Source organism: Girardinichthys multiradiatus, chromosome 17 (genome assembly GCF_021462225.1).
Source record: "Girardinichthys multiradiatus isolate DD_20200921_A chromosome 17, DD_fGirMul_XY1, whole genome shotgun sequence".
Taxonomy (NCBI): Eukaryota; Metazoa; Chordata; class Actinopteri; order Cyprinodontiformes; family Goodeidae; genus Girardinichthys; species Girardinichthys multiradiatus.
The window spans coordinates 11,651,526-11,678,240 of record NC_061809.1 but is presented as its reverse complement, the minus strand read 5'-3'; the positions used below and the strand labels follow the sequence as shown (position 1 = coordinate 11,678,240).

The 26,715-nt window shown below is 43.2% G+C and overlaps 1 protein-coding gene across 5 annotated transcripts; it reads left to right on the top strand.

The window, feature by feature from the left end:
- Window positions 1–145: 145 nt before the first annotated feature.
- LOC124882746 (ubiquitin carboxyl-terminal hydrolase 15-like) lies at window positions 146–24,555 on the top strand. Of its 5 annotated transcripts, XM_047389270.1 has the most exons (22): window positions 147–350; window positions 956–1,083; window positions 3,036–3,166; window positions 6,476–6,602; window positions 7,840–7,985; window positions 8,627–8,688; window positions 9,151–9,240; window positions 13,265–13,415; window positions 13,504–13,677; window positions 13,770–13,928; window positions 14,038–14,262; window positions 14,343–14,426; window positions 15,477–15,571; window positions 15,728–15,916; window positions 16,179–16,297; window positions 16,386–16,667; window positions 16,772–16,842; window positions 17,875–17,990; window positions 18,867–19,016; window positions 19,251–19,354; window positions 20,670–20,758; window positions 21,610–24,555. In XM_047389270.1, the coding sequence occupies exons 1-22, from the start codon at window positions 262–264 to the stop codon at window positions 21,910–21,912; spliced, it is 3,084 nt and encodes a 1,027-aa protein (XP_047245226.1). In that variant the 5' UTR covers window positions 147–261; the 3' UTR covers window positions 21,913–24,555. The 5 variants fall into 5 exon arrangements, with proteins under 5 accessions (XP_047245227.1, XP_047245226.1, XP_047245228.1 ...); XM_047389271.1 differs by lacking the exon at window positions 9,151–9,240 and having other exon boundaries at window positions 146–350; XM_047389272.1 differs by lacking the exons at window positions 147–350; window positions 956–1,083; window positions 3,036–3,166 and adding an exon at window positions 5,049–5,584.
- The last annotated feature ends 2,160 nt before the right edge of the window (window positions 24,556–26,715 follow it).

The window sequence follows — 26,715 nt, the reverse complement described above, 5'->3', positions numbered from 1 at the left end:
CTTTTCAAAACTAATCAAAAATATTCTAATTGGCATGTGATCTGAACGCATTTTTGCCAAGAACGAATTGGATTGTCGGTATTGTGATTATATGATAAATTGGCTTGCCATAATGATGGAGCAGTTTTGTACTGTGGGAGTCCGTCTTCTTCTTTACCTTCGCTGAGCTCCCTGATTGGCTGTCGCCGCTGCGTCTCCCGTACGTGCCTCAGTGACGGCCCACGCTTTCCCTACCATGCGACGCGTCATGTCCGATGAAAGATGGCGGAAGGTGGAGCGGCTGATCTGGATACCCAGAGAGGAGAGATCGCGGCGCTGCTGAAAACACAGTTACGGAAAGGAGACACTTGGTAAGACTTAATTTAAAACGCATTCAGTGTTACTGTGTGGCCGTCTGCAGGCTCTGTTGGGGTTGACAACCCCACAAAGAGCATTAGAAAGCCGACAGGCCGTGTTGACAGTGAGCCCAATCCAGTGGAGCTAACGGGAGCCTGGCTGGTACACTTAAATGGAGAACGACTAAACTCTCGCATACCTGTTAAATGACGGACTTGAGTTGACACATTTAACTCTGGAAAATCACCTGTTTGCTTTATTTTTGGCAACGTATTCTCATACAGTTTCAAGTCGTTTGCTTTTCGCCGGCTAAGTAGAAAGCTAACAGCTAATTGGTTAGCAGCCGTCGCTCCGAGTGGTTCTCCAGTCAGAGGGTTCATCAGGCGACTTTAGCAGGGCGGAGTCGGAAAAGAAGCACCTGTCAAAGTCTCGGAGCCAGCTGGCCTGGCTTGCAGCAACCTGAAATCAGACCTGTCGATAAAGCTGCTGCTACAGTTTACAAGCCTCTTAAAGGGGATAATTTTTTGTTTGTTGCAGAAACTGCTCGTATGTTACAAAGACGGAAACATCCAACGCTGTTATGATCACCTTCTAATAGTGGATCCTGCTTTCTACCCAGGTACCTTGTGGACAGTCGCTGGTTCAAACAGTGGAAGAAATATGTGGGTTTCGACAGCTGGGACAAGTACCAGATGGGTGATCAGAATGTCTACCCTGGACCGGTGGATAACTCTGGTGTTCTCAAAGGTATGACATCCAAAGCCTTATTTTGTAAGCTTGTTTCCAACCTAACTGTACAAATTTAACCCACTCTGATTTCTCTGTAAGAGCTGCAATATAAGAATGTTTCTTGATCATAGCGATTCTGGGGTTTTCTTGAGCTCTGAGCTGCCATTTGCAATTCTGACAGATTACAATTGTTTAAAGGTGTATAACAAAAAATGTGCTTTATTAAAATCAAAATTAGTGCATGAAAGCACAGGGTTGATGTGTTTATAGATGATATGATTATGGGGTATATTTAAGTGTCTGTAGGATCTCATATTAGCCATTAGGATGGAAAATGTAAACAGCAGTCTCTCTGTGTGTCCCTAGAGCTAGGATTCCCAGACTTTTTAGCTGACAGTGATGTAAACTTTTGACACAGACTATCACTGTTTGCGCAAACATTGTTCAAAACACTCAAACAGGCCATATCAACAACAACATATGCTATTTTTATCCGTAATGAGTTTACCGGTTGTCTTATAGAACTATTGTGGTGAAAATTTGGTATTGGCATCATTTTATTTTTATGACCATCTCAAAAACCTTCATTTGCTGTCTCGCTGCCCACAGTTGATTCCAGTTTTTGGGAACCATTAACCTAGAGATTATAGATTCTTCCCAAACCTGCCAACATTTCCAAATTCAGCATGTGTCACGACTGGCTGAACGCTCAAACGGACAAAACGGAGGAACTTTGCTATTTCCATTCATACCTGTTGCAAACACGTTGTAGAAAATGCAGTTTTCTCTTTAAATAGCTTATTTCATCTCTTTGACTTCATTTTAGACTTCATTTTAAGTACTCGTACTCGTCGTCTTCCGCTTATCCGGGACCGGGTTGCGGGGGCAGCAGACTCAGCAGAGACACCCAGACGTCCCTCTCCCCAGACACCTCCTCCAGCTCCTCCGGGGGGAGCCCCAGGCGTTCCCAGGCCAGCCGAGAGACATAGTCCCTCCAGCGTGTCCTGGGCCGTCCCCTGGGCCTCCTCCAGGTGGGACGTGCCTGGAACACCTCCAGAGGAAGGCGTCCAGGAGGCATCCGGTATAGATGCCCGAGCCACCTCAACTGGCTCCTCTCAATGTGGAGGAGCAGCGGCTCTACTCCGATCCCCTCCCAGATGGCCGAGCTCCTCACCCTATCTCTAAGGGAGTGCCCGGCCACCCTACGGAGGAAGCTCATTTCAGCCACTTGTATCCAGGATCTCGTTCTTTCGGTCATGACTGAAAGTTCATGGCCATAGGTGTGGGTAGGAACGTAGACCGACCAGTAAATCGAGAGCTTCGCTTTTCGGTTCAGCTCTCTCTTCACCACAACGGACCGGCACAGCGCCCCCATTACTGTGGCAGCCGCACCGATCCGTCTGTCGATCTCCCGCTCCATTCTTCCCTCACTCGTGAACAAGACCCCGAGATACTTGAACTCCTCCACTTGAGGCAGGAACTCCCCTCCAACCATTTTAAGTACTGACAGAAAAAATCTAACTTTGAATATTCTTTCTTCAATAACAACCTCCACACCAAAGAGGGTTGTTTTTAACGCCACCTGGTGGCCACCTGATTCACTGATCAGATAGAAGCTCAGACTTTTGTGTTGCTCAATGCCCAGTGACCAATCACGGCCAATGGAGACGAAAATCAGCCAATTTCGGTCACAAGCTGGCTTCTCGGTGCATCTCAATTTTTTATATTTTATTGACCGTATTCATGTTAGACCTGCCGGCTGTTTCATCCTTCTGGAAATGCAGACAATATGTCCAGAGAACACTGTCTGCTGAGTCTTTAGAGTAACCGCTTTTAGTGGTAGGTTCATAGAAAGCTCTCCAGCTTGCCCTCTTTTTGTTTTGTTGCACTGGATCTGTGATGTAAGAGTGAATGTGCTAAATGTGCCGTCTGCCTGTTTGTTTCTCACCCTCTCCTTTGCTTCTTGCCAGATGGGGATGTGTTGGCAATCAAGGAGCACCTCATTGATGAGCTCGACTATATCCTGGTCCCAACGGAGGGCTGGAATAAGCTTGTCAGCTGGTACGGGCTGACAGAGGGCCAGGAGCCAATCGCACGCAAGGTAGACTTTCTCTCGGCTGCCTGAAAACAATGAAAGGAAATTAAAGGAAGCATGTGTGGTGCATGGAGAAGGTGCTTGGATGTAATGCTGGAGATCTCAGGTGCATTATTTGTGCTTCAGGGTCTTAAAATGTTTTAATGATCTATTTTCTTTAAAGAAAAGGTCTTTAATATATCCTGATTTTTAATACCTGGTCTTAAATTTCATTTAGTTGTGTCTTATTCATTTATAATGTCCTCCAGGTTATTTATTATTCGAAATACACTGGTTTTATTTATTTTGTTGCATGTTTTGACCGGGGTTTGATATGATCTCAATGAGACCGAACTAGAAATCCCATGATGCACTGCCGGAGACATGACGTTTACTGGATACTGTGTTTAAAGGCGCTGCAGTTTTGTTACCCGCACAGGTGTGAACGTAATTGACTTGCATGGCAGAGGTGAAAAACACTGGTGTATGCTGGAAAAAGATGCAACCTACCTAAGCTTTTGTGTAGGTGTTAAGGTATCAAGTTAAATCTCTGAGGCTATTTTTCATAATTCATCTTACATTGAAGTCATAATGATATTAAAGGTCTAAAATTCATCTCCCTGAAACTTGTGGAATCCCTGTTTGTCTAAAAGAGATTCATGGAGGCGGTTTTTAAAGATACAATCCAGTAATGTATTTATTTTTCACTGACAATTGTCCACCAACGGCAACTATGTAATGATGTACAGTACAGACCAAACGTTTGGACACACCTTCTCATTCAAAGAGTTTTCTTTATTTTCATGACTATGAATATTGTAGCTTCACACTGAAGGCATCAAAACTATGAATTAACACATGTGGAATTATATACTGAACAAAAAAGTGTGAAACAACTGAAAATATGTCTTATATTCTAGGTTCTTCAAAGTAGCCACCTTTTGGTTTGATTACTGCTCTGAACACTCTTGGCATTCTGTTGATGAGCTTCAAGAGGTCGTCACCTGAAATGGTTTTTTTCAACAAGTCTTGAAGGAGTTCCCAGAGATGCTTAGCACTTGTTGGCCCTTTTGCCTTCACTCTGCGGTCCAGCTCACTCCAAAACATCTCGATTGGGTTCAGGTCCGGTGACTGTGGAGGCCAGGTCATCTGGCGCAGCACCCCATCACTCTCCTTCTTGGTCAAATAGCCCTTACACAGCCTAGAGGTGTGTTTGGGGTCATTGTCCTGTTGAAAAATAAATGATGGTCCAACTAAACGCAAACCAAATGGAATAGCATGACACTGCAAGATGCTGTGGTAGCCATGCTGGTTCAGTATGCCTTCAATTTTGAATAAATCCCCAACAGTGTCACCAGCAAAGCACCCCCACACCATTACACCTCCTCCTCCATGCTTCACGGTGGGAACCAGGCATGTAGAGTCCATCCGTTCACCTCTTCTGCGCCGCACAAAGACACGGTGGTTGGAACCAAAGATCTCAAACTTGGACTCATCAGACCAAAGCACAGATTTCCACTGGTCTAATGTCCATTCCTTGTGTTCTTTAGCCCAAACAAGTCTCTTCTGCTTGTTGCCTGTCCTCAGCAGTGGTTTCCTAGCAGCTATTTTACCATGAAGGCCTGATTCACACAGTCTCCTCTTAACAGTTGTTCTAGAGATGTGTCTGCTGCTAGAACTCTGTGTGGCATTGACCTGTTCTCTAATCTGAGCTGCTCTTAACCTGCGATTTCTGAGGCTGGTGACTCGGATGAACTTATTGTCTGCAGCAGAGGTGACTCTTGGTCTTCCTTTCCTGGGGCGGTCCTTATGTGAGCCAGTTTCTTTGTAGCGCTTGATGGTTTTTGCGACTGCACTTGGGGACACTTTCAAAGTTTTCCCAATTGTTCGGACTGACTGACCTTCATTTCTTAAAGTAATGATGGCCACTCGTTTTTCTTTACTTAGCTGCTTTTTTCTTGCCATAATACAAATTCTAACAGTCTATTCAGTAGGACTATCAGCTGTGTAGTGTATCCACCTCCTCCTACTATATTTACCATTTGAAATTGATGCAGGAGTTACAGTGATGTCATTTCTTCTGGTAAATAGCCATCTTCATGTTATCTGTAATAAGCATGTATAGTATATTTGGTCATACCAATGGCATCTGGTGATGTTCCTGATAATTAGTATGTTGAGTGCTTCAGGGTGGAGAGTAGAGGATCAAGTTCTTCCCCTATAAATCTTGCTAATCGTGGCATCGTTGTCCCTGGATGAGGTCCTTTCCTCTGTCACCTCTCTCATTTATTTTCTTTCATTCTCTCTCCCCGTCCATTGACCCCTCCCTCTTTTGCCATGTATGCCATGGATTGTATCGGGTGGCGCAAGGTTTCTATTTTCAGTAAGCGTTCTGGATGACAGAAACGCTACATGGAGCGGGCTACAAGACACAACATGCAGGAGGTTCATCATTAGTTTGTTTCTTTGATTTTGTTGTGTTCCTGATCCTTTGTTGTGGGGAGATGGCAGCAGATGGGGGTGGATAGGACTCAGGGGGACTGTGGTCAGAGATTTGGCTCTGTGGTTTCTTGTGAAGTCCTCTTCTGGTTTAATTGCCAACGCTGGTGGAGAGCTCCTTCGTCCTGGTTGGTTTTTTTGAAGTGGAGGAATGCCAACTGAGGTCACACTGAGAGAAGCAGAATGAAAGCTTTTGAGAGAAGTGCAGAAGAAGCACAACCAGTTTTGGTGGAGTGGGTGGGATAAGGGGTTTCGGCAGGAATTTGGCCACAGGTCTGCCGATCCAAACCCACAAACGTAAAGCAGTTGTTGTACCGAGCTGGTCGGATCAGTCCACCAAAATATCTCGGGTTTGAGGAGAGAATCTAAGCTGCGTGTTGCCGGCCCCAGTGACATTTGTGAACTCAGTACTGCATGTGTGTTTATGCATGTGTGTGTTAAAGGGGCTCAGCGGTGAAATAAATAGGCTGGGACTCCTCAGCTGTTTCCACGAGGTGCAGCTAAATTAAGCATTTGACTCTGATTCTGTCATAGCACTTGATAAGTTTCAACCAGGACAGCAGACTATACTTTATTGTGCAAGACCAGCTGCTTATAGAAAAAAAAAAAATCTGAGTTTAATTTTAATCCAAGGTTTTGTATTCAGTTTAGCTGAGAAGTCTTCTTATTTCAGGGATGCTTAACCCAGGTCATCACTTGGAAAAGTTAAAAGCCAGTGTTGCATATAGTAACAAATAAGATGCTGGGTTTGTTGCAAACAAAAGTTTCCACTTATTTTTGAGCTACGTATTTAATCTTCTGTATACAGTCATGTATGTTTGTTTTGTTATGTTGCAGGTGGTGGAACAGGGTATGTTTGTGAAGCACTGCAAGGTGGAGGTGTACCTGACCGAGCTGAAGCTTTGTGAGGACAGCAACATGGACAATGTGGTCACCAGACGCTTCAGTAAAGCTGACACAATAGGTAGGCATCAGGACCCACTGGGTTACAAATAAACTGTTCCGTGCTAAGCTTTCAGCTTCCGTGAGGGCGTTTATACAACGCCTTGCAGAAGAATAGCTAATGGGCTTTTTGACGCTTTGTCTTGTTACAGCCACATATTTCTGTGCATATTCTCAGGATTTTATGTGATGAACACAAAGTTATTGTGAAGTGGAAGGAAAATGTTTTAAAGTTTTAAACATTTTTACACATAAAATGAGAATAGTGTGCCTCGCACTTGTGTTCTGATTCTGCCTCAAGTCCATAATTTCTTTCAGGACAATCTCTAGTCACAGCTGCCTTATCCTTCTGGCTTCGTCTCTACCTGTAAAACAGTTCAGGCTTGTTCAGATTGTATAGAGGGCATTGTTTCAAGACTGGCCCACTTCATTGGATTTAGGTCTGGACTTTGACTGGGCCATTGTAAAGCATGCATACGTTTTGATTTTAAACCATTCCATTGTAGCAGTGGCTGATGTTTAGGGGCGTTTTCCTGCTGGAAGGTGAACCTTTGCCCTAGTCAACTTTGACCAGCTTTCTTGACTTGGCTAAAGAAAAGCATCCACACAGTATGACTCTGCCACCACCATGTTTTACACTCTGAATGGTGTGTTTGGGGGCAATGTCAATTTTGATTCCATATGACATAATACAACTTTCAAAGGATATGAAAACATTATACATTTTTTTTTTTTGTCTTTCAGTTCTACACCACATGTATTATTGTAATTTATTGAGGTTCGAGCTTTGACAGGGCCATTTCAGCACACGGATAAATTTGGTCTAAACTGTAGTTCAGGTTGTACGTTTAAAGTCCTGGTCCTGTCCAGCAGTTAGCCCCATCATCAGGTTTTCTTCCAGTGTTCTCCTGTATTGCTGTCTTGCTCCCTGGACAGGCCTATAACCAGTTTCTTGCAGTGCTTAAGGCTTCATAGAGGCGTCATTGCTGATTGACATTTTTTTGTCACATAAGCACATTTCCTTGCAGTAGGACAATAAGTTAATTTTGGAAGATGTTTTTGAACATCTTTCACGTGTTTAGGGATTTTTTTTTATTTAAACCTCTCCAATCATTAGCCACATTGCCAAGAATAAAAGTGGTTACATTTTGCAGTTGTTCTCTGGGGTTAGATTTGGACCCTACGTTTGGTCAAAAATCTTCTTCTTTTACATCATAAGCTGTGCAGATGTCACAGTCATCATTCTGTCGCTGCTGCAGATATGATAGAGAAGGAGATGCGGAAGCTGTTCAGCATCCCCGATGAGAAGGAGACCAGGCTGTGGAACAGGTACATGAGCAACACCTTCGAGCCTCTCAACAAGCCTGACAGCACCATCCAAGATGCCGGCCTCTACCAAGGACAGGTAGGAGCTTCTCGTCTTATGTAAACTACCTCCAGTCTGCAGTGGAGAGCAGGTTTTAAGTGTATTTTCATATTCTTTTGCATTTGCCAGAGTAATAGGGTTATTTTAGTGTGTACTGTTAGAAGAAAAGTATTTGGTAGCTACAAGATTTTTTCTTTTTTTCTTTTGGAAATGTTTCAGATACTTAAACTAAATTTAACATCAGAGTAACATAACCTCATTCAATACAAACAGACGTTTTCAAATGACGACATTAATAAGGCAACAAAGATCTCCACACCAACCTAGCCCTGTGTGATTTTTAATATTAACTCATGGGTTTACTGAGATTGGTTCAACTTTACCAGCCACGCCCATGTCTGATTTCTGCTTCAGCTTTACAATCCAGAAATCACTTAAATAGAACCTGTCTGACAACATGAAGTAGGCTAAAAGATCTTAAAAAGCAGCACAAAAAGAAGAAATCTGCATGGAGACAAGTATTTTTCTCTGGCACCGTTCATGTCTCCCTTTACTTATAGCAAAAATTCATCCTCAGCTTAGTAGACTCATCCTTGTGTAGGTAGTTAAAGATTTAGGACCTTCAAACCAACAGATGCATATTGGAGACCTCTTTTCTTCATTTGAATCGTCTCCCACAGGTTCTCGTAATAGAGCAGAAGAACGAGGATGGCTCTTGGCCCCGAGGCTCCATGGCATCCAAGTGAGTAAAGGTCTCAGAGCTCTGCCTTGTTCTTTTTTTCCCTTTACCTTTAAGCGATTATTCCACTGAAACAGATTGCAGTTACCTGCTTCTTTTTAGACAACACTGTGATATCCAGATTGCTGTAGGTTAAGTGTTATTAAGTAGCTGCGGGCCTGTATGTAGCCAGTTTGAATGATAAAAGGATACATTATGTGGAATAGCATCATGCTTCTGTTTTCTGTGAAGCTGCCCCTGCTGCTATTCTCTCCTATTTACAAAGGTGATGCTTTCAGTCTTAAAATGTTCATCTAATGTCACTGCACCATCTTCCAAGGTTTCCTGCCTCAGTCTGCCTCCTTTGCTTGACCTTATGTTGCTGACATACCCCTATGTTTTCAGTTCATTCCAGTTTAAGTTGATTGTCGCGCACACACCTTATTTTCTGCTCTAACTCATTATCTATGCTTTTATCTTTTGAAGGTCATCTGGTGCTTCCAATCTCTCTGCTTTGCCAAAGATCTCGCCTTCATCTCTCACAAACAATCATAACAGCAGCTTCAACAGCAGGAAGTAAGGCCATAGTTGTGGGATGAGCTGGGAAGGGTTGTGGGAGGTTTGCATGTTGACAGCCAGAGTTGAACCCTTCAGCTGACCAGAAGTTGGATTATTATTTTTTGTTTTAAATTGACTTGTGTAAAAGTTTTTGCTGAAGTAGGCAAATCCTACAAACCTTGTGTTGTGCGGGCCTATCTCTGGCTGTATTGTGGATGCTAAGACTCATGGGGCCTTTCCAAAGACATCACACTGCAGGGTTTAAACTGATTATCAGCAGCATGCTCTTAAAATGGCAGCTCTGGATGAGCTGTCAATCTGGCAGCAATAAAGGTGACACCTAAAGTCCGGTCATAGGTTATGTTTTTGTGTTTAAACCCTAAAGCTTTGGAGGAGCTTCTACTTGTCTCTCTTTAATCTTGGCCGGCAGTAAACGCTTTAAAATGAGATATGATTATAAAGTGAGGTCAGAGGTTTCCATACAGGTCCCAGGCCTAAATCTCATTACAATTTGGGCTTTGGATTTTATTTGTTTCATTCTTCATCCACAATGGAATCATGGTTGAATTTAGTGTGCCGTTTATACACATCTGCATTAATATTTGGTTAAATGTCTCAGCAATTTTTGCAGCCATCAGAAAGCTTCTGGATTCAGGCTGGATATACTTCCTTCGTGCAGACTTCAAAACTTCAACAGTTCGTTTAAATCAGTTGGTTTCCTGGCATGAATGTGACTTTATGAGAAGAAAGCTGAGAAGAAATGTAAAAACCTCACCATGAAGCACCACAGTAAAACATCTGATGGCTCGCTCACACACCGCTTATTAGCTTAGGCACAGAATGAAGCGTAAAAGCAACATCATATTGAACTTACAGAGATACTATAACGGCTTCGCATGAGGAATGTCGTAATGCTGTGAACGATGGAAATAAACTACACCATCCTGATATCCACTGATCAATAAAATTCTGATTATTGAGGACAGATCTTTTTAATTGACAATGATTCTAACAAGTAATGATGTTTAATGGGTGGGTAGATGGGTTTTGGGGAAAGAGCTCGTCCGAGGGAGACGCGGTTGGTTTCTGGGTTTGGATTAGATGAAGCAGGCTTAACTCAAGCTTTTTAAAAGCTTCAATCTCAACTTTACTAGACATTTGTGTTCATGCCAGGAATCCAACCAACATAAAGGAGCTCTACAAGGTCTGCCAAGAGCAGTGGTCAAATTTCAACCTGAAATGTGTGCCAGGAACATGTTGATGGCTCCAAAAAGCATGTGTGAGTTGGAGAAAATTCAGAATACTTTCCAAATGTAATGGAAATAATTACGGATGCGTCTTTTTGTTTTCATTCCACCCTGGAAATAAAGAGGAGTTCAAGTGCATCATTAACCACCCTAAAATATAAAAATATACATGGTCATGATGAGTTCATGTAAACCCAGGATGTATGTGCTCTTTTGTTGTAGCTCGGCCATCATTTCCTAAAGTTTGCAAATGTCTTTCTTCTGTCTTAATAAAAATGAAAGCATCAAATCTGAAATTTCAGAGAGAAAACAGATCTAACAAAACTGAACAATTAAAGTCTTCAGGAACCATACTTTCATTGTTTTCTTTTTTTACATAAGCGGCTCATCCACAGCAGCCTTTAATTTCGCTTCCTGTTTATGAATAAAAAAAGATCAAAATTTTAGCTGCATTGAAGATTAGTTGCTAGCTGGCGCCCAGAGACTGAATCAGCTGAGAGCTGCTGCTCTTGAGGTGGAGCTTTTTGACCTTTAATCAGACTTACTTGAGATTTATTACATATTTGAGGGCGTGTTTCTATCAATGCATCGCTGAGCTTACGCTTTTGAAGGCAGAAAAAGAAAACTAGGTCTCTCAGAAGAAATCAGTATTGATAAAGAGGGAAGGTTATATAAGCAGCGTTTTCGTCCTGCTGTGTACTTAGAGTGTGGCTATAAATCGCCACATGACATCAGATGCCTTTTGTGCATCTGAAGCAGTGTTTTTCTGTTCAACGGTTCGGTTGTTAAAGGCACAAACAGGATGACTTTGAGAAATCGGATCTTCACTCTCAGCAGCTCTCCTCTCCCTGATTCACTCCAGTCAGCGATGTGGTTTCCTCTTAATTATGTATGCGGCCTCTATTTTTCATATGAAGTGTTCCCGTGTCGCGTGCTCTCCGTCTTCCTGACTTTGCGGCGTCTGTGTGGTCGGCTCAGTCCCAACAGCAAGTTTCCCCTTGTCTCGGTCTCTTTACCTCTCCTCGTGAATGCTCATGGCGATGCGCACCTTCTGCAGTCTCGGTGACCTTCAGCGTGCATTTCATCTGCTCTGTCTTCTCATCACCCGAGTCTGCTCTTGCATACTGATCGGGCAGTGAAGCAGCTTCATTCCCCGGGTGTTGGGTGATTCATTTAGCTCGCTTCTTTTTAAAGCTGTCGTGCAAACGGTAGAGAAGAGGATGGGATTTGCACGAAAGAGTTGGACAGAGTGGGAGCGTATGTGAAAAGCCCCAAATGTCAATGTGATCAGATGTGTTTTAGAGAGGAAAAGAGCAGAAGAGAGTGAGACTGCAGCCTCAGCTGAATGCAGTGAATCAGCTGCTCCCTCCTTGCTCATCTCATTTCTCTTCTGTCAGCCCCTCTTCCCCTGCACTCTCTTCCTCTCCCTCCCTCCCTCTCCCTCTCTCCGTACACCCCGTGCCTCGGTAGCAGTCCTGAGCATCCTTGCTGCTGTTGCTGCTATAAATATCTGAGGGGACCCGTAGAGCAGCAGAAGGGAGGAGCAGTGGACAGGACATAGCGAAGAGATCTGAGGTATAGAGGACAACAAGACGAGGGCATGTGAGCAAAAAAGCGGCGAAGAACAGGAGACTCGATGAGTTAAAAGGAACAATAGTGTCCTGCTGCTTCGGTTGGACTAAGTTGAATCAATATTTGGACTCAACAGCGAAAGGCAACGGCAGGATTTTACTTTCCCACGGTTTCCAAACCCCTTTTCAGACTCGAACCGATTGATTTGGTGCTGACATGTGGGCCGGCACGGGCTGGGGAGGGGCTGAGATGTCATGCTCCTGTGTTGCTGGTGGTGCCTGAGGCCTGAGGCGGTGGAGCTGGACAGCAGGAGGGTGGACCACCGTGTTCTAACCTGCGAAGCCCCCACATCCACCACCATCACAACAGCATCGTTTGGTCAGTGGGAGCCAGAGACGGCTACCGTTGCACTGCCTGCCTCCCAGAGGTCTGCTGATTGCTGCGGTTTCAAGGGTCTACCACTAAAGTTTTTTCTTTTGTACTTTTAGGGAAGCCTCTTGAGTGAGCAGAAGGGTAGGGGCCACCTCGGTGCTAAAGTTAAAACCTTGTCTTTCTCTTAGTAGATTATAAACTTCATTGTAGAGATATTTGATTTACTGTGCCTTGCAAAAGACCACAAAACCACAAACTTGAATGTAATATGCGATAGAAAAACGATTCAAGGCAATAAAGTATTTTTTTTTTTTTTTTCAATAAAAAAATCTGAAAAGTGTGTTGTGCATTTGTATTCAGTCCCCTGAATCAGTCCTCTGTAAAACCTCCTTTCGCTGCGACTTTAGCTGCAGGTGTTTCTGGTGATGCCTCCACCAGCTTTGCACATGTAGAACCTAAAGGTTTCAGTCAAGTTTTACTACAGATTCTCAGTCAGATTTAGCCAATTTTAACACACGAATTAAGCTTTGATTTAAACCATTTCATGTCTTACCTCTGGGATTTCTCTGTATTTATCCCCACAGCATGATGCTGCCACCGCCTTCTTGATTGCTTTAGATTTTATTTATGAGTGACAAGAGTAAAAAGGGCTAAATACTAATGCAATACTGTGTTGGTTTATTAAATAAAAATCCCAGTAAAATACGTAGAATTGTGTGGTTTTAACATGAGAAAATGCGTTTAAATGTTTGGGAAGGCGCTGTATCTGTTAGGGATGCACCAAGTCTTATAGCAGTTGTTAAATGTCTTTCGGACATTGTGTGATACATATTTGCATGTTTACTCCGCAGTGTTAAGAACTCCAGCTATAGTCTGCCCTCCTCATACCCAACATACAGCAACAGCTATGACTACTCAGAACAGAGCAGGCAGAGTGAGCGCTCGGGCCTCTGTGGACTCTCCAACCTGGGAAACACCTGTTTTATGAACTCTGCAGTGCAGGTAACAAGGAACCACCAGGACGTTTCTCACTGCCAAGTCTTCGTCAAACGAACTGGTCAAGAGTTTCTAATTTGTTTGTTTCCTGCAGTGTTTAAGCAATATCCCCCCTCTGACGGAGTACTTCCTCAAAGACAAGTACAGAGACGAGCTGAACGAGGACAACCCCCTCGGCATGAAGGGAGAGATCGCCAGATCCTACGCTGAGCTTATCAAGCAGCTCTGGTCGGGCAAATACAGCTACGTCACCCCAAGACCCTTCAAGGTAATCGGCTTGAGATAACAAAGCCACCATAGCATATCTGTCATTATTCATGCAAGATTCATATTGCCAAGTCAAATCTGTTTCCGGCGTAGACCCAGGTGGGCCGCTTTGCCCCACAGTTCTCAGGCTACCAGCAGCAGGACTCCCATGAGCTTCTGGCCTTCCTCCTGGACGGCCTTCACGAGGACTTGAACCGCATCAGGAAGAAACCCTACATCCAGCTCAAGGACGCGAACGGACGGCCGGATAAGGTTGGATTACACGTGTTTTGTGTATTTCCAAATCTGTATTCAATTCTGTGTGGACAATTCCCATTTTCAGAGAAATGTACACATATTTCTGCTTTAATTTAAATTCCAGGTCGTGGCTGAGGAAGCCTGGGAGAACCACATTAAGAGGAACGACTCCATCATCGTAGACATCTTCCATGGTCTCTTCAAGTCAACGTTGGTTTGCCCTGTGTGCTCCAAGGTCTCCGTGACCTTTGACCCGTTCTGCTACTTGACCCTACCACTGCCTATGAAAAAGGAGCGGACACTGGAAGTGTACCTCATTAGACTGGACCCCGTAGCTAAACCTACACAGGTAACAGAACACCCCTGCTAAAGACTGCGTCATGAGTTCATGCCACGGTACGGGGCTCTGATCCTACACTCGTTTTTCAGTATAAGCTGACCGTGCCAAAGGTGGGGTACATCTCTGACCTGTGTACCTCCCTCTCCAGCCTGTCTGGTGTGCCTGCTGAGAAGGTATGATCATCATTGCCAGCTGTAAGCCTTTAATCTGTAATGCGATGCCCCTTTGCCAGTAGATCCAACAAGATCTAACTCACCCTGTCTTTGAGCATTTTTGGGTCGATTATGTGGGATGCACCCATGAAAAACTTGCCAAATCCTCTCTGCCAAACGGCTTCCTCTGCCATCATCTGTTTATTGGATTTAAAGGTTGAAGAAGTAGGAAATATTTGCAATTTATTCATTTAATAAAGATGGACCTTAGTATTGTGTGGGAGAACCGTACACAACCTTAAGAATCCACCTGGTCACACACTGCTGTGAGATGGTTCCTCAACCCGTGTTTATTGCAAGTCAGCCCGTGTCCAATAGGGTTGAGGTCAGGACTGCAGGCAGGTCATTCCTTCCTCTCACCTCCCAAACTCTGAAAGTAGTCTCTAATAAACTCCTCTCTGGGGGGTGAGCATTAATACCTTGAAGGATGGTATCAAGATCACTAAGATTAAAGATATGTGATTGCTACAAGTTGCATAACCTCAACTCTACATTAAGATAGCCTCTAATGATGATACACCCAGGCATCACATTGCCTCCAACTAAAACAGTTTGATATTAGCAGACAGGATTTGACAAGTTTTTCATGGGCGCAACCCAGATTGTGAAATCTGCAGCTCACACCACAAATGCATTTTCCATTTCATGGTTGGCCCCATTTAAAGGAAGGAAACGGGGTTTCCAGCAGTCTAAAATGCACTTCCAAGAAGCATTGTTGAAAACCTACTTTTTGTGCTATTTTTAGATGAAGATTTGAAACAAAATTCCCAGAATTGATTATCTTCAGTGCATAAAACTCTGGGTTTAATCGCTGCAGTAACACCTCTTATTTATTGGCACAATGATAGTAATACAACACCCTAATTCAAGCAAGAGTCTGAGGCCTAAAGATTGGGAAATGTTGGCAAAGCTCCACAATAATTACAGAAATGTGTCCCACAGAGGTCAGTAGGACCATTAAATGGGTCTAGATGCTCTCTGTCAGGTTTATATGTTTATCTTGTCCTTCAGATGATTGTAACTGACATCTACAACCACCGTTTCCACCGGATCTTTGCCACTAACGAAAACCTCAGCAGTATCATGGAGCGGGACGACATTTACGTGTGAGTGTCGAGCTTGGCCGGCTGTGTTCATGTTACTGACCGACGCAGAACCTTATTTTTTTTATGCATAATACGGTTTTTAAAAAACATTCATTATGTTCGATATTTGTCAACTTTGGCTGTTTGTGGTATGAAGACTTTCTGTCCTCCCCGTAGCTTTCAGGTGGCGGTGAACAGAGTAGAGGACACGGATCACGTAGTAATCCCGGTGCACTTGAGGGAAAAATACAAGCAGTCGGGCTACAACCACACCAGTACGCCGCTGTTTGGACTTCCCTTCCTGATTGCCGTCCCAAGAACTCTAAGCGAAGACAAACTCTACAACATGCTCCTCTCTCGCCTCTGGTTGGTTTCTTTTTCAGTCTAAAGCGTAAAAAAATCTGTAAACGACTACATCTGATAATCTAGATGGGACCAAAACGACTGTTGGAAATAGGTTCTGGTGCCTTGCAAAAACTTTCACATTTAGTCCTGAGAGAATCACAATCTTGGATGTTTTTCTTTTGGGCTTTATATGATAGAGCAACAAAGTGATATGAACTCGTCATCTGATGCCCCTAAATAAAATCCAAAGGTCCCCCAATCCCATCTGCTTTTCTGCTTGCAGCCGGTTTGTGCGATCTCCTGCAGAGGAAGACGAGGAGGACAGCGAAGAGACGCAACCATCCACACAACACACTATTAATGGAAATGCCACTAACGGACTGCTAGAGGAGGGCTCACCAAGTGAGTGCATCAGCGCGTTGGATGCACTCTTTGTTCCCCCCCCACTAAGAAGCAGCGAGTTGATCCAAAAGCTTGTCCTTCTTTCCAGGTGAGATGGAGACGGACGAGCAGGACGACGAGTCCAGCCAGGACCAGGAGCTGCCATCGGAGAATGAGAACAGCCAGTCCGAGGATTCGGTGGGAGGCGACATCGAGCTGGAGAACGGTGTGGTCGCGCCACAGATCTCCACCAAAGGGCAGCAAATGGCCGGGCACAACAGAAAAAGACTTTTCACATTCCAGTTCAATAACATGGGCAAAACGGACTTCTCGCACATCAAGGAGGACACCAAACTGATCCGCTTTGATGAGGGACATTTCAGACTAAGTGGTAGGAAGAGGGCTGGATTTTTACTTTAGAAACTTCGGTGATGTTGATAGATCATCAGAAGTTTGACCACATATAATTTTTACATCTCACCAATCTTTTTGCAGACCGCTCGTATCTGTCTTTGGACTGGGAACCAGAGATCAAGAAAAAGTATTTTGACGAGACTGTTGTTGAGGTAAAACCAGTATCATTGTTTAAGGCATTTGCAGCTGAAGCATCTGCGCTCACATTTACCTAATTATTAGTGGAAGATGTTTGTTTCTGGTTGCTTTAATGAGTTCATTCATCCCTTTACAAACTCCGAAGCAACAGAAAGCATGTCTCACACACGCATGAAGATCTTGCCAACTCTTGAACGTTTTTGTCATGTTACAACCACAAACGTCAATGTATATTATTGGTGTTTAATGTAACAGAGCAACACCCAATACAGAGTAGTGTATAAAATAAAAATCTGAAGTGTGATGTGAAATTGTGTTCAACGCTCCTCAGTCAAGATTTAGTAGAACCACTTTTCACTTGCAAGTCTCCCTGCTGAAGAAAAGCATCGCCACAGCATGATTCAGCCACCACCTTCCTTCACTATGGGGGTGGTCTAAAGTCTGTTTACTAATTAGGTGACCTCTGAAGGCACTTGGTTGTTGGAGTTAAGGGTGTTTATTACAAAAGCACTACTTTGTGTTGGTCGATCACATAAAATCTTAATTAAATCCATTGAATCATATGGTTATAGGTTGAGGAGGAAATGTGAAAAGGGGTAGGAGTACTTTTTGCACTAGGGTGACCTTAAGGAAACATGCAGGCTAGCTTTTCTAACCAGCATGTGCTGACTTATCCTCAGCTTGCTGCTCAATCAGCCCCCCTGCAGTGAAGGCAAATTAGATTTAAAGCCCAGTGCACAAAGTGTTTTGTGTAATCAGAATTGGTTCCTCCAGTGGTCTGTAGCGACCATGCAAGCTGTCTGTCTTCACCTTTCTGGGACTGTAGAGCAGCAGATTGAAAGCAGACACGCCCAGCTCCAGCATCAGTGGCTGATTTCACTCTTGATTCATCTTAAAATCATCCTTTAGACGAGTTAATAAGACATTGTAGTGAAAGGGGAATGTAGCTAGACAGCATATAATAGATGATGACTGGTTTTGACCGCCTTGTGTGTGAGTAAACTGTCTTTAATATTGTGCTTTTATGTGTGTGTGGCTATGAGCAGGACTACGACAAGCACGAGAGCATGGAGTACAAGCCTCAGAAGAAAGCTTTTTTCAAGCTGAAGGACTGCATCGAGCTGTTCACTACGAAGGAGAAACTGGGAGCAGAAGATCCCTGGTGAGAAACGAGACCAAGAAGCACCTCACTTAAAACGAGCTGTAACTTTATGGTGTTTGCAATTCCAGCCAAGTGAGTTGGCTTTGGCAGAGATTCAGAACCAAACATAAACCTGCCATTGGGTCAGTTCGCCCCATTTCCTACCGCCCTACTTCAATTACCTGTTTTTTATGGTATTTTTGATGAATTGTGGAGATATGATTTAATTTCAATTGTGTGTAATGTCCTCAAGATTTTATGTCTATTTCCATTAATTGTGGTTCTGATCCATGTACAAGACCCGATGAGAGATTGTGAGCCCTGGTTGCGAAAATGAATCCTTACAGTAGACTGAGCAGAAAATTATTTAAAATCATTTATTGAATTCCCGGCTGCTTTTAGAACCTGAAAGTCTGGTACAAAAATACCAAGACTGCAAAGTTATGAAACGGCAGAGCAGCGGTTTTGGAGATGCTCTGATCCTGTTCTCTAGCCATTACAATATCGCAGAAATTCTCACACATGTCCAGTTTCTGCTGCTGCTAGATTTCCTGCCTAACATACCGCAACACTTTACAAGTAGGAAGAGAAAATCGGTCTTATTCGTGTCACTTGTCAATGGTCATAATGTTATGCCTGATTTGTATGTATTGCACACTGAAAAACGTCTAGGAGTACAAGCATGAACTAATGAAACATGTACTTTTAAAAAGATTATTGAAAAAAGTCGTTTTCTGTATCTTTTAAAATTATCGTACATCTTTTGGTCTACCCTCTTTCTTCTGCTCCTCCATGTCTCTATAATAGTCCAGAAACTCCAAACAGAACAGTGCCTGCTTGGTGAAAATAACCCTAAAGCTGCTGCTCTTTCTGACCACCTGTGTCCTGATGTAACAGGTACTGTCCAAACTGCAAGCAGCACCAGCAGGCCACCAAGAAGCTGGACTTGTGGTCTCTGCCGCCTGTTCTCGTGGTCCATCTGAAACGCTTCTCTTACAGTCGCTACATGAGGGACAAGCTGGACTCGCTTGTGGACTTCCCACTCAGGTGAACACAGGAACCTCCACTGTGCTTTGTTTACATGGACATCTGTTAATGTGATCCTATTTCTAGATCCAGTTTCTTCCTCTTTTTTTTTCCCCCACCCCTGACTTAAATTAGTTCAGCACTTCTCCCTACTACCCCGGTGTACTGTCCTTGTTTTTGACACCTCCAGATGCTGCTGTGTGTTCCCTCCTCAGACTCCAGTTAAAACCGCTTGTTTGTTTGGGTTTTCTTCAGAGATCTGGACATGTCAGAGTTCCTGATCAACCCCAACGCCGGGCCCTGTCGCTATGACCTCATCGCTGTGTCCAACCACTACGGCGGGATGGGAGGCGGCCACTGTGAGACTTTAGTCCAGTTCTCCATTAGAATTAGTTTTCTTCTTGTTAACTGGTTGTATTTCAGATTTTACCATAAGACTGTCAGACTGGATTTTTTTTATTAAAACTGTTTTTATTTATTATTTTTGACAGGCTGTACATAGATAACCTGTTGCTTGAAATGAATCCAAACGCTTTTGAACTGGATGTCACGCTATGATCCTGTGCTGAAAGCAAGCAGATGGACAAACTTTTCTAGTGTTTATTTTTCTACAGGGTTCATAAGCAGTCTAGAAAAGTGTAGAATTAGATCTGATCATTTTCAGAGTTTGTCTGGCTCTATAATTTCCTTCATGTGGGAAAAGTAGACATACCATTAAAACAAAATCCTCTGATGAGTGAATTTGGTTCTGATGAATATGGGTTTCCCCACACAATCACTTGGATTATGCAAAGTCATGGACACAACAATTTGTTACATTTCATTTAATCCCTATAAACGTGGGTTGTTTTTTCTATAAACGGCTGAAATGTTCTCCGTTTAGCTTAGATTAGATCATTTTTTGGATGTTTAGAAAAGGTTTACTTCTAAACCGTGGAATTCAGAAGATTTAAAGTGAGACAAAATTAAAGTGCCTTTCATAGGTGAAAAATATTATCCCATGATCTGAAAAATAAAGAACCTTTTATATTTAAATAATGTCCTTTTTTTTTGGTTTGTCTCATCACAACTCGAGCCTTAGTGCAATTCATGGACCATTTTGTTTTGAGTTACTAGCAGATAAACTTTATTTAGAGGTTTTTGGCCTCTAGATCCCTTTATTCTGTGTTCAAAACTGGACTCAGTTGTCTTGAATTGGGTTAAGTTTAGCACTGAAATATTGTTGATTTGAATAAACTGATGTTTTTCTAGAGAATTGCCCTTTAACAGCACCGTGCTGTTTTATAAAATATAATAAATCCAACTAGATTAACATTTTATGCACTCCAGTGTTATTGTCTGTAAAAAAATAAAAATCTAGAACTTCAGACTGAAGGAAAATATTTGTAGAGACCCAGTTTATATTTCTAGTTATTCAGGCTCTTCCTGTGTGATTTGAACAAACAAACAAGTTCAAGATACAAGATACAAGATACCAGACTGTATAATTTCTTTTTTTATAGCATAAACCCAAGAATAAATAAAAGCTGGTGGACGTCGTTGCTCTTCTAGATGCTCTTAAATTCAGTTCAAAGCAGTGCTGTGGGACTGTAATCCTAAAATAAGCAATATCTTGTTAAACAGACCATTTCTATGTATTTTAGTTGTAATTTAACATTTGATATTTCTTCTCAGACACTGCTTATGCTAAGAACAAAGACGATGGAAAGTGGTACAACTTTGACGACAGCAGTGTGTCTCCTGCCAGCGAAGATCAAACAGTGGTGAGCGTCACACTCATTGTGTTACAACCACATGTATTAATGATGGAGCAATGCCACAAATAATTGTGAAGTGAAAACAAAAGCATGCATGGTTTTTAATTCATGTCAATACAGGTGTTTACCTACCCCTTTACTTTGCAGATGTCGATTATAAATCAATATTCTGAGCTATGGACAAGGAGGGCGTTGATTAGAGAAGCAGAAGAGCTAATTTCTGTGTTTCATGTCTTAGCTTAGTTCTGCCACTAGGTGTCACTTCTATTGGGAAAACCTCCTTTTTTTACAAGCCAGGAACTTCTCACTGTAGAATATCATGTTGCTTATTGTTGACATGGAACTAGACGGCGGGTCAACAAATAGGAGAATTGATGAGCAACAGACACTAACTGAGAGGCAGCAGATGGAAACCTCTGGAGGTATTGGGCTTTTTGGGTGGTGTGTCAACTCCACCCATTGAGCACCATAGGGTGTTAATGCATAGGCTTAGCTTCTGTAAAGCCCATGGTATCTTTGGAGGAGCCGCAGAAATCCACAACTCAGGTGAAACGAACATTTGACAGAACAACTAATCGACATGCACTCCACAATTCTGGCCTTTGATGGAAGAGAGCCAAGCAGCAGAAGTCCGGTTTCCAGTTTGCCACCAGTTTGATCCATGTGGAGGAAGGCGCTCTGGTCAGATTAGAACAAAATTGAACTTTTTGTCCTCCATGCTGTGGGAGTCAGAATGTTAGCATTGCATACAAACCATGACAACATCCCCACATTAAAGCACGGTGGTGGCAGCATCATCACATTATGAAACAAAAACATTCCTGGTATTTATTCCTTGTTCTCCTTTCTCTGTGTAGTCCAAAGCTGGCTATGTGTTGTTCTACCAGCGCCAGGACACGGTCAAAGGCACTGGCTACTTTGCTCTCGACTGCGAGGAGGAGGAGGAGGAGGAAGGCGGGGAGGATGAGGAGAACGAAGCTGAAGAGCTGCTAGAAAGAAGGACTGTCTCATCTTCTCAGGGAGCCTGCGCCGCCGCACAAAGCGACGATGAGGAGCCAGTCGAGAACAAGAGCAGGAAAAATGACATCAACCAGAAGGATGAAGAGGAGGAGGAGGAGGAACAGGAATCTAATCAAGACATTACCATGAAAATCAACTGAGGTAAATGGTACAGGAACAAGAGGAGAGAAAGAAAGGGACGTGTCCATCAATAAGCCATATGGACGCACGGCTTGGCAGCGGGCGCCACCCCTCCTGCCCAGCAGCAAGGACTGAGCCTTAAGATGGGCGGAGCCGCCGCTGGGACGACTGTTCGGGCTGGAGAGCTACCTTGGTACGCAACTCTAATAAATCAGGACCCTCCTGTGGGTGAATCACTGTGTGTGTGTGTTTGAGAGAGTGTGTCGCCAGGTTAACTCATGGAACATCTGCAGAACAACATAAACTGGTGATGAAGCCTTGAGCAGATGTTGCTATGCTCCAAATCTTCCCCTCGCTTTTTCTCTTTTTTTTTATTATTTGAGCAGTGCATTGTATGAATATCATTTTAGTATTTAGCATTTGTAAATATTTTAAACACTGACCTGCATTGAGTTTTCATGAGGCGCTGAAAGGTTTCTGAACTTGCACAGACCGTAGACCTCCACTTCCTTGTAACCGGACAAACTGCAGCAGCTGAAGATCTCTGGTAGCTGCCTTTAGTGAGCCATCTTCAGAACGCATCTGTAATCTAGACTTGGCGTAGAGAAGCGACGCCTGTAGGTGTGTTGAGCTTTCTGCTGCTGTTGCTGCTACACCGATTCTGCATTTTTCCAACAGATACTCGCCGTTCGTCCTGCTCCTCCGTAATACTCCTGTGGAAGAAAGGTCAAGCTGGACTGAGATGCTTTCCAGCTGCTCTTACTTATTATGATTGGTTGCATTTTACTCCAAAAATATGTTATGAGATGAAGTATCCTGCGTTAGCCAACCCCCATATATTGAGCTATTTCCTGCAGTAAATATGTGTTAGAAAGGAAGTTCTACACTGCCAGTCTTCTCTTCAGTGCTCTTCATATCCATCTGAAGCTTCATATTCAAGCCGTTTTGAGATTAGGAGCTAAAGATGCACCAATCAGAATTTTGTGGCTGATTTGTGATTTTGAGTTTGACCTGCTGAGACTGATGTTGGCTGATTTTGATTTCTTAAAGAGCTGTGATATAAAAAGGTTCAACATATTTCTTTCTCTCCATCCTGACGTGAGCAAACACCTATTTACATTCAGAGCAGACGTGATGTCACACTGTGTGGGAGAGCAGACGGTGTAAAACAGGGTTTTACTCATTTTAAACGGAGAATAAATGATCCACGCAGCTGACGTTTTAAACTGTCTTTAGCATTTATATTAGCTGTTAGCACGATTAGCACGGCTAGCTTCACTAAATCTGTGCCCTCTATGTATTCTCTAGAGACTGTAGATCCTAAACTAAACACAGAAGCCTAACAATATTTACAAATCTAGCATGTTACATTAGAGGATGAAAGCTCAAACCAAACTTTGCTGCACTCATTCAGCCTTCCTGTTATCTGCTTTAAGTCTTGCTCTCTGTCACAAGTTTGAACCAACAGACCTGTGCTCCCTCTGACTTCATGCTTAAACACCTGACACTGAAAAGGATAAGTGCATGTAGTTCTTACGTATGATGCGTTCACTGACCAAGATCTAATTTCTTTTTATTTCCCATCAGCAAATGATTTGTGCAGAGTGAGCTGAAAAATCAGCATCCGATTTCTCCGTACGTCCCTTTTTTTTTCTCTTGCAGACACCGGCTGCTTCGTCGGTCGTTGAAATCACCTCGGCCTTAACTCGACATCTGAAACCAGTCGCCTTTTTTTCATCGGCCCCTTCCACGTTAACACATTGCTTCACAAATGTCCATTACTTTTTGCTCGCCGTCTCACATCCGCATCAGCTCGAAGCGTTTTTTTTTTTAACCCACACTAGAGCCAGAATGTATACTGAACTGAATGAACAAAGACCACATGTATGTGAAGGATGCCTTTTGGATTACTAACTTACCCTTTATTTTCCGGCCCTCTCTTGCTTTCTGGTAACAGGTTCGTTGCCTTTGATGCTGGCTGTATGAATTTCTGGGAAAATGCTTGTGTGTGTGTGAACCTCTGGGATTCAAAGCAGGGAAATGGGGAGGTGGGTGGGTGGGGGGAATCACCTGAACACAGTGGGGTGAGTCGACCTAAAGACGCTTTCAGCTTGTAGGTTCAAGATACACTGAAATTATATTGTGGCAGGACAATCCTGGAGTGCTCTGTTCGTTTTATTGTAGACAACATCCTCACACCTGTTGCTGCCTTTACGAGCCTCTCCGTGCTTCGGCTTCAACGGGCCGCCTCGCTTTTTAGGACGACCCACCCCATCTTGACCGAGTGAGATGTGATTTGCTTCTATAGGCTTATACAATATTGTACAGAAGAGTTCACTCTGTGAGTGCACATTTGATAAAGTTTATTTATTTATATGTAAGCATTTAATAATGAACAGACTATATTTAAAGCCTTGGCAAGACCCGAGAAGTCGGGTGTTCAGTTAGACACTAGGTTGCGAAGTCTTGTCAGGGAGGGAATATTTTTTTAAAAAAAGGATTATTCTGTTTTTCTTTTTGTTTTTTGTAAAGGTAATTCAGATGTTCTTGCATGACGATGTATGGGGGTTTCCAGGTTTGGCTGCACTTGAGTTCACTTGGGTTTACATTTGAATTGTGCATGTGTATTTATACACAATCTACAATAAAGTCGTGTAAAGCTTCCTGTGGCTTCATTACTGGTGTTGGGTTTCTCTTAATATTTACATATACCAATCATCAGCATGATTGTCATTCATTGTGGGCCTTTTAATGATTTATCTGTACAATTCTTTTTCTGGATTAAAGAAAAGAATTGGATGGACTAAGTTAGTCCACACAGGGTCCAAATTACACATAAAGGTATTAATTATATATATACACACTCTCCCACTCATATGTGGATAAATGCCCTTTAAGCAAGCTACAACTTGATCACACCCCCCACTGTAGCCAAGATCAAGCTACTGGCATAATTCTGGCTAAATATTTGAATCCTTTCATTGGCAGAAAGGGTTCACTAAAATTGGTTGGCTCTGTGGTACGACCCTGTTTCAAACATCCACAAATATTTTTTCATGACCAACCTCTAGACCATTCCAGAAGCCTAAACAAGAAGGATCAACCGCTGTTAACCCCTTATTAAAATAAAATGTTACTATTTTTCCATAGTAGGGTTTACTCTACGCAATGGAGTATTATAAAGTACGGCTAATCTGCTTGAGGTATGACTGTTTGTGTTTTTATGAGTGATTTTAATTCCCATTTGTTCTTCAGAGGGGTTACTTGTATTCTATACAACTGAGAATAAAGCCCTGGGTCATATGTTGAGAACACGGTGTAGGTCTCTGCATAGTTGGGTAATGGAAAGCACCTGAAAGCGATGCATGTAGAGGACCAGGGTGGGCTGGAATGGACAGATCGATTTAGAAGTAGCAACTACAGATTCCTGGGGCCTTTAAAACTCCCAGTCTGGTTCATCACTCAAAACCCCAATCATGGGTAAGACTGCCGACCTGACTGCTGTCCAGAAGGCCACTATTGACACCCTCAAGCAAGAGGGTAAGACACAGAAAGAAATTTCTGAACGAATAGGCTGTTCCCAGAGTGCTGTATCAAGGCACCTCAGTGGGAAGTCTGTGGGAAGGAAAAAGTGTGGCAGAAAACGCTGCACAACGAGAAGAGGTGACCGGACCCTGAGGAAGATTGTGGAGAAGGGCCGATTCCAGACCTTGGGGGACCTGCGGAAGCAGTGGACTGAGTGTGGAGTAGAAACATCCAGAGCCACCGTGCACAGGCGTGTGCAGGAAATGGGCTACAGGTGCCGCATTCCCCAGGTCAAGCCACTTTTGAACCAGAAACAGCGGCAGAAGCGCCTGACCTGGGCTACAGAGAAGCAACACTGGACTGTTGCTCAGTGGTCCAAAGTACTTTTTTCGGATGAAAGCAAATTCTGCATGTCATTCTGAAATCAAGGTGCCAGAGTCTGGAGGAAGACTGGGGAGAAGGAAATGCCAAAATGCCAGAAGTCCAGTGTCAAGTACCCACAGTCAGTGATGGTCTGGGGTGCCGTGTCAGCTGCTGGTGTTGGTCCACTGTGTTTTATCAAGGGCAGGGTCAATGCAGCCAGCTATCAGGAGATTTTGGAGCACTTCATGCTTCCATCTGCTGAAAAGCTTTATGGAGATGAAGATTTCATTTTTCAGCACGACCTGGCACCTGCTCACAGTGCCAAAACCACTGGTAAATGGTTTACTGACCATGGTATCACTGTGCTCAATTGGCCTGCCAACTCTCCTGACCTGAACCCCATAGAGAATCTGTGGGATATTGTGAAGAGAACGTTGAGAGACTCAAGACCCAACACTCTGGATGAGCTAAAGGCCGCTATCGAAGCATCCTGGGCCTCCATAAGACCTCAGCAGTGCCACAGGCTGATTGCCTCCATGCCACGCCGCATTGAAGCAGTCATTTCTGCCAAAGGATTCCCGACCAAGTATTGAGTGCATAACTGTACATGATTATTTGAAGGTTGACGTTTTTTGTATTAAAAACACTTTTCTTTTATTGGTCGGATGAAATATGCTAATTTTGTGAGATAGGAATTTTGGGTTTTCATGAGCTGTATGCCAAAATCATTCGTATTAAGACAATAAAAGACCTGAAATATTTCAGTTAGTGTGCAATGAATCTAAAATATATGAATGTTAAATTTTCATCATGACATTATGGAAAATAATTAACTTTATCACAATATGCTAATATTTTGAGAAGCACCTGTATGTAGGAGAACAAAGGAGAACCACACCCAAATAGGGCTTCAGCTGACAATTATTTTAGTAATC

What these genes read in the sequence shown, in the direction of transcription:
- LOC124882746 (XM_047389270.1), top strand. Translation starts at nt 262, where the DNA reads ATGGCGGAAGGTGGAGCGGCTGATCTGGATACCCAGAGAGGAGAGATC. An exon ending in TCACCCCAAGACCCTTCAAG is followed by an intron (nt 13,678 to 13,769) that starts GTAATCGGCTTG and finishes TTTCCGGCGTAG; the next exon opens with ACCCAGGTGGGCCGCTTTGC. An exon ending in CCAGCGAAGATCAAACAGTG is followed by an intron (nt 20,759 to 21,609) that starts GTGAGCGTCACA and finishes TTCTCTGTGTAG; the next exon opens with TCCAAAGCTGGCTATGTGTT.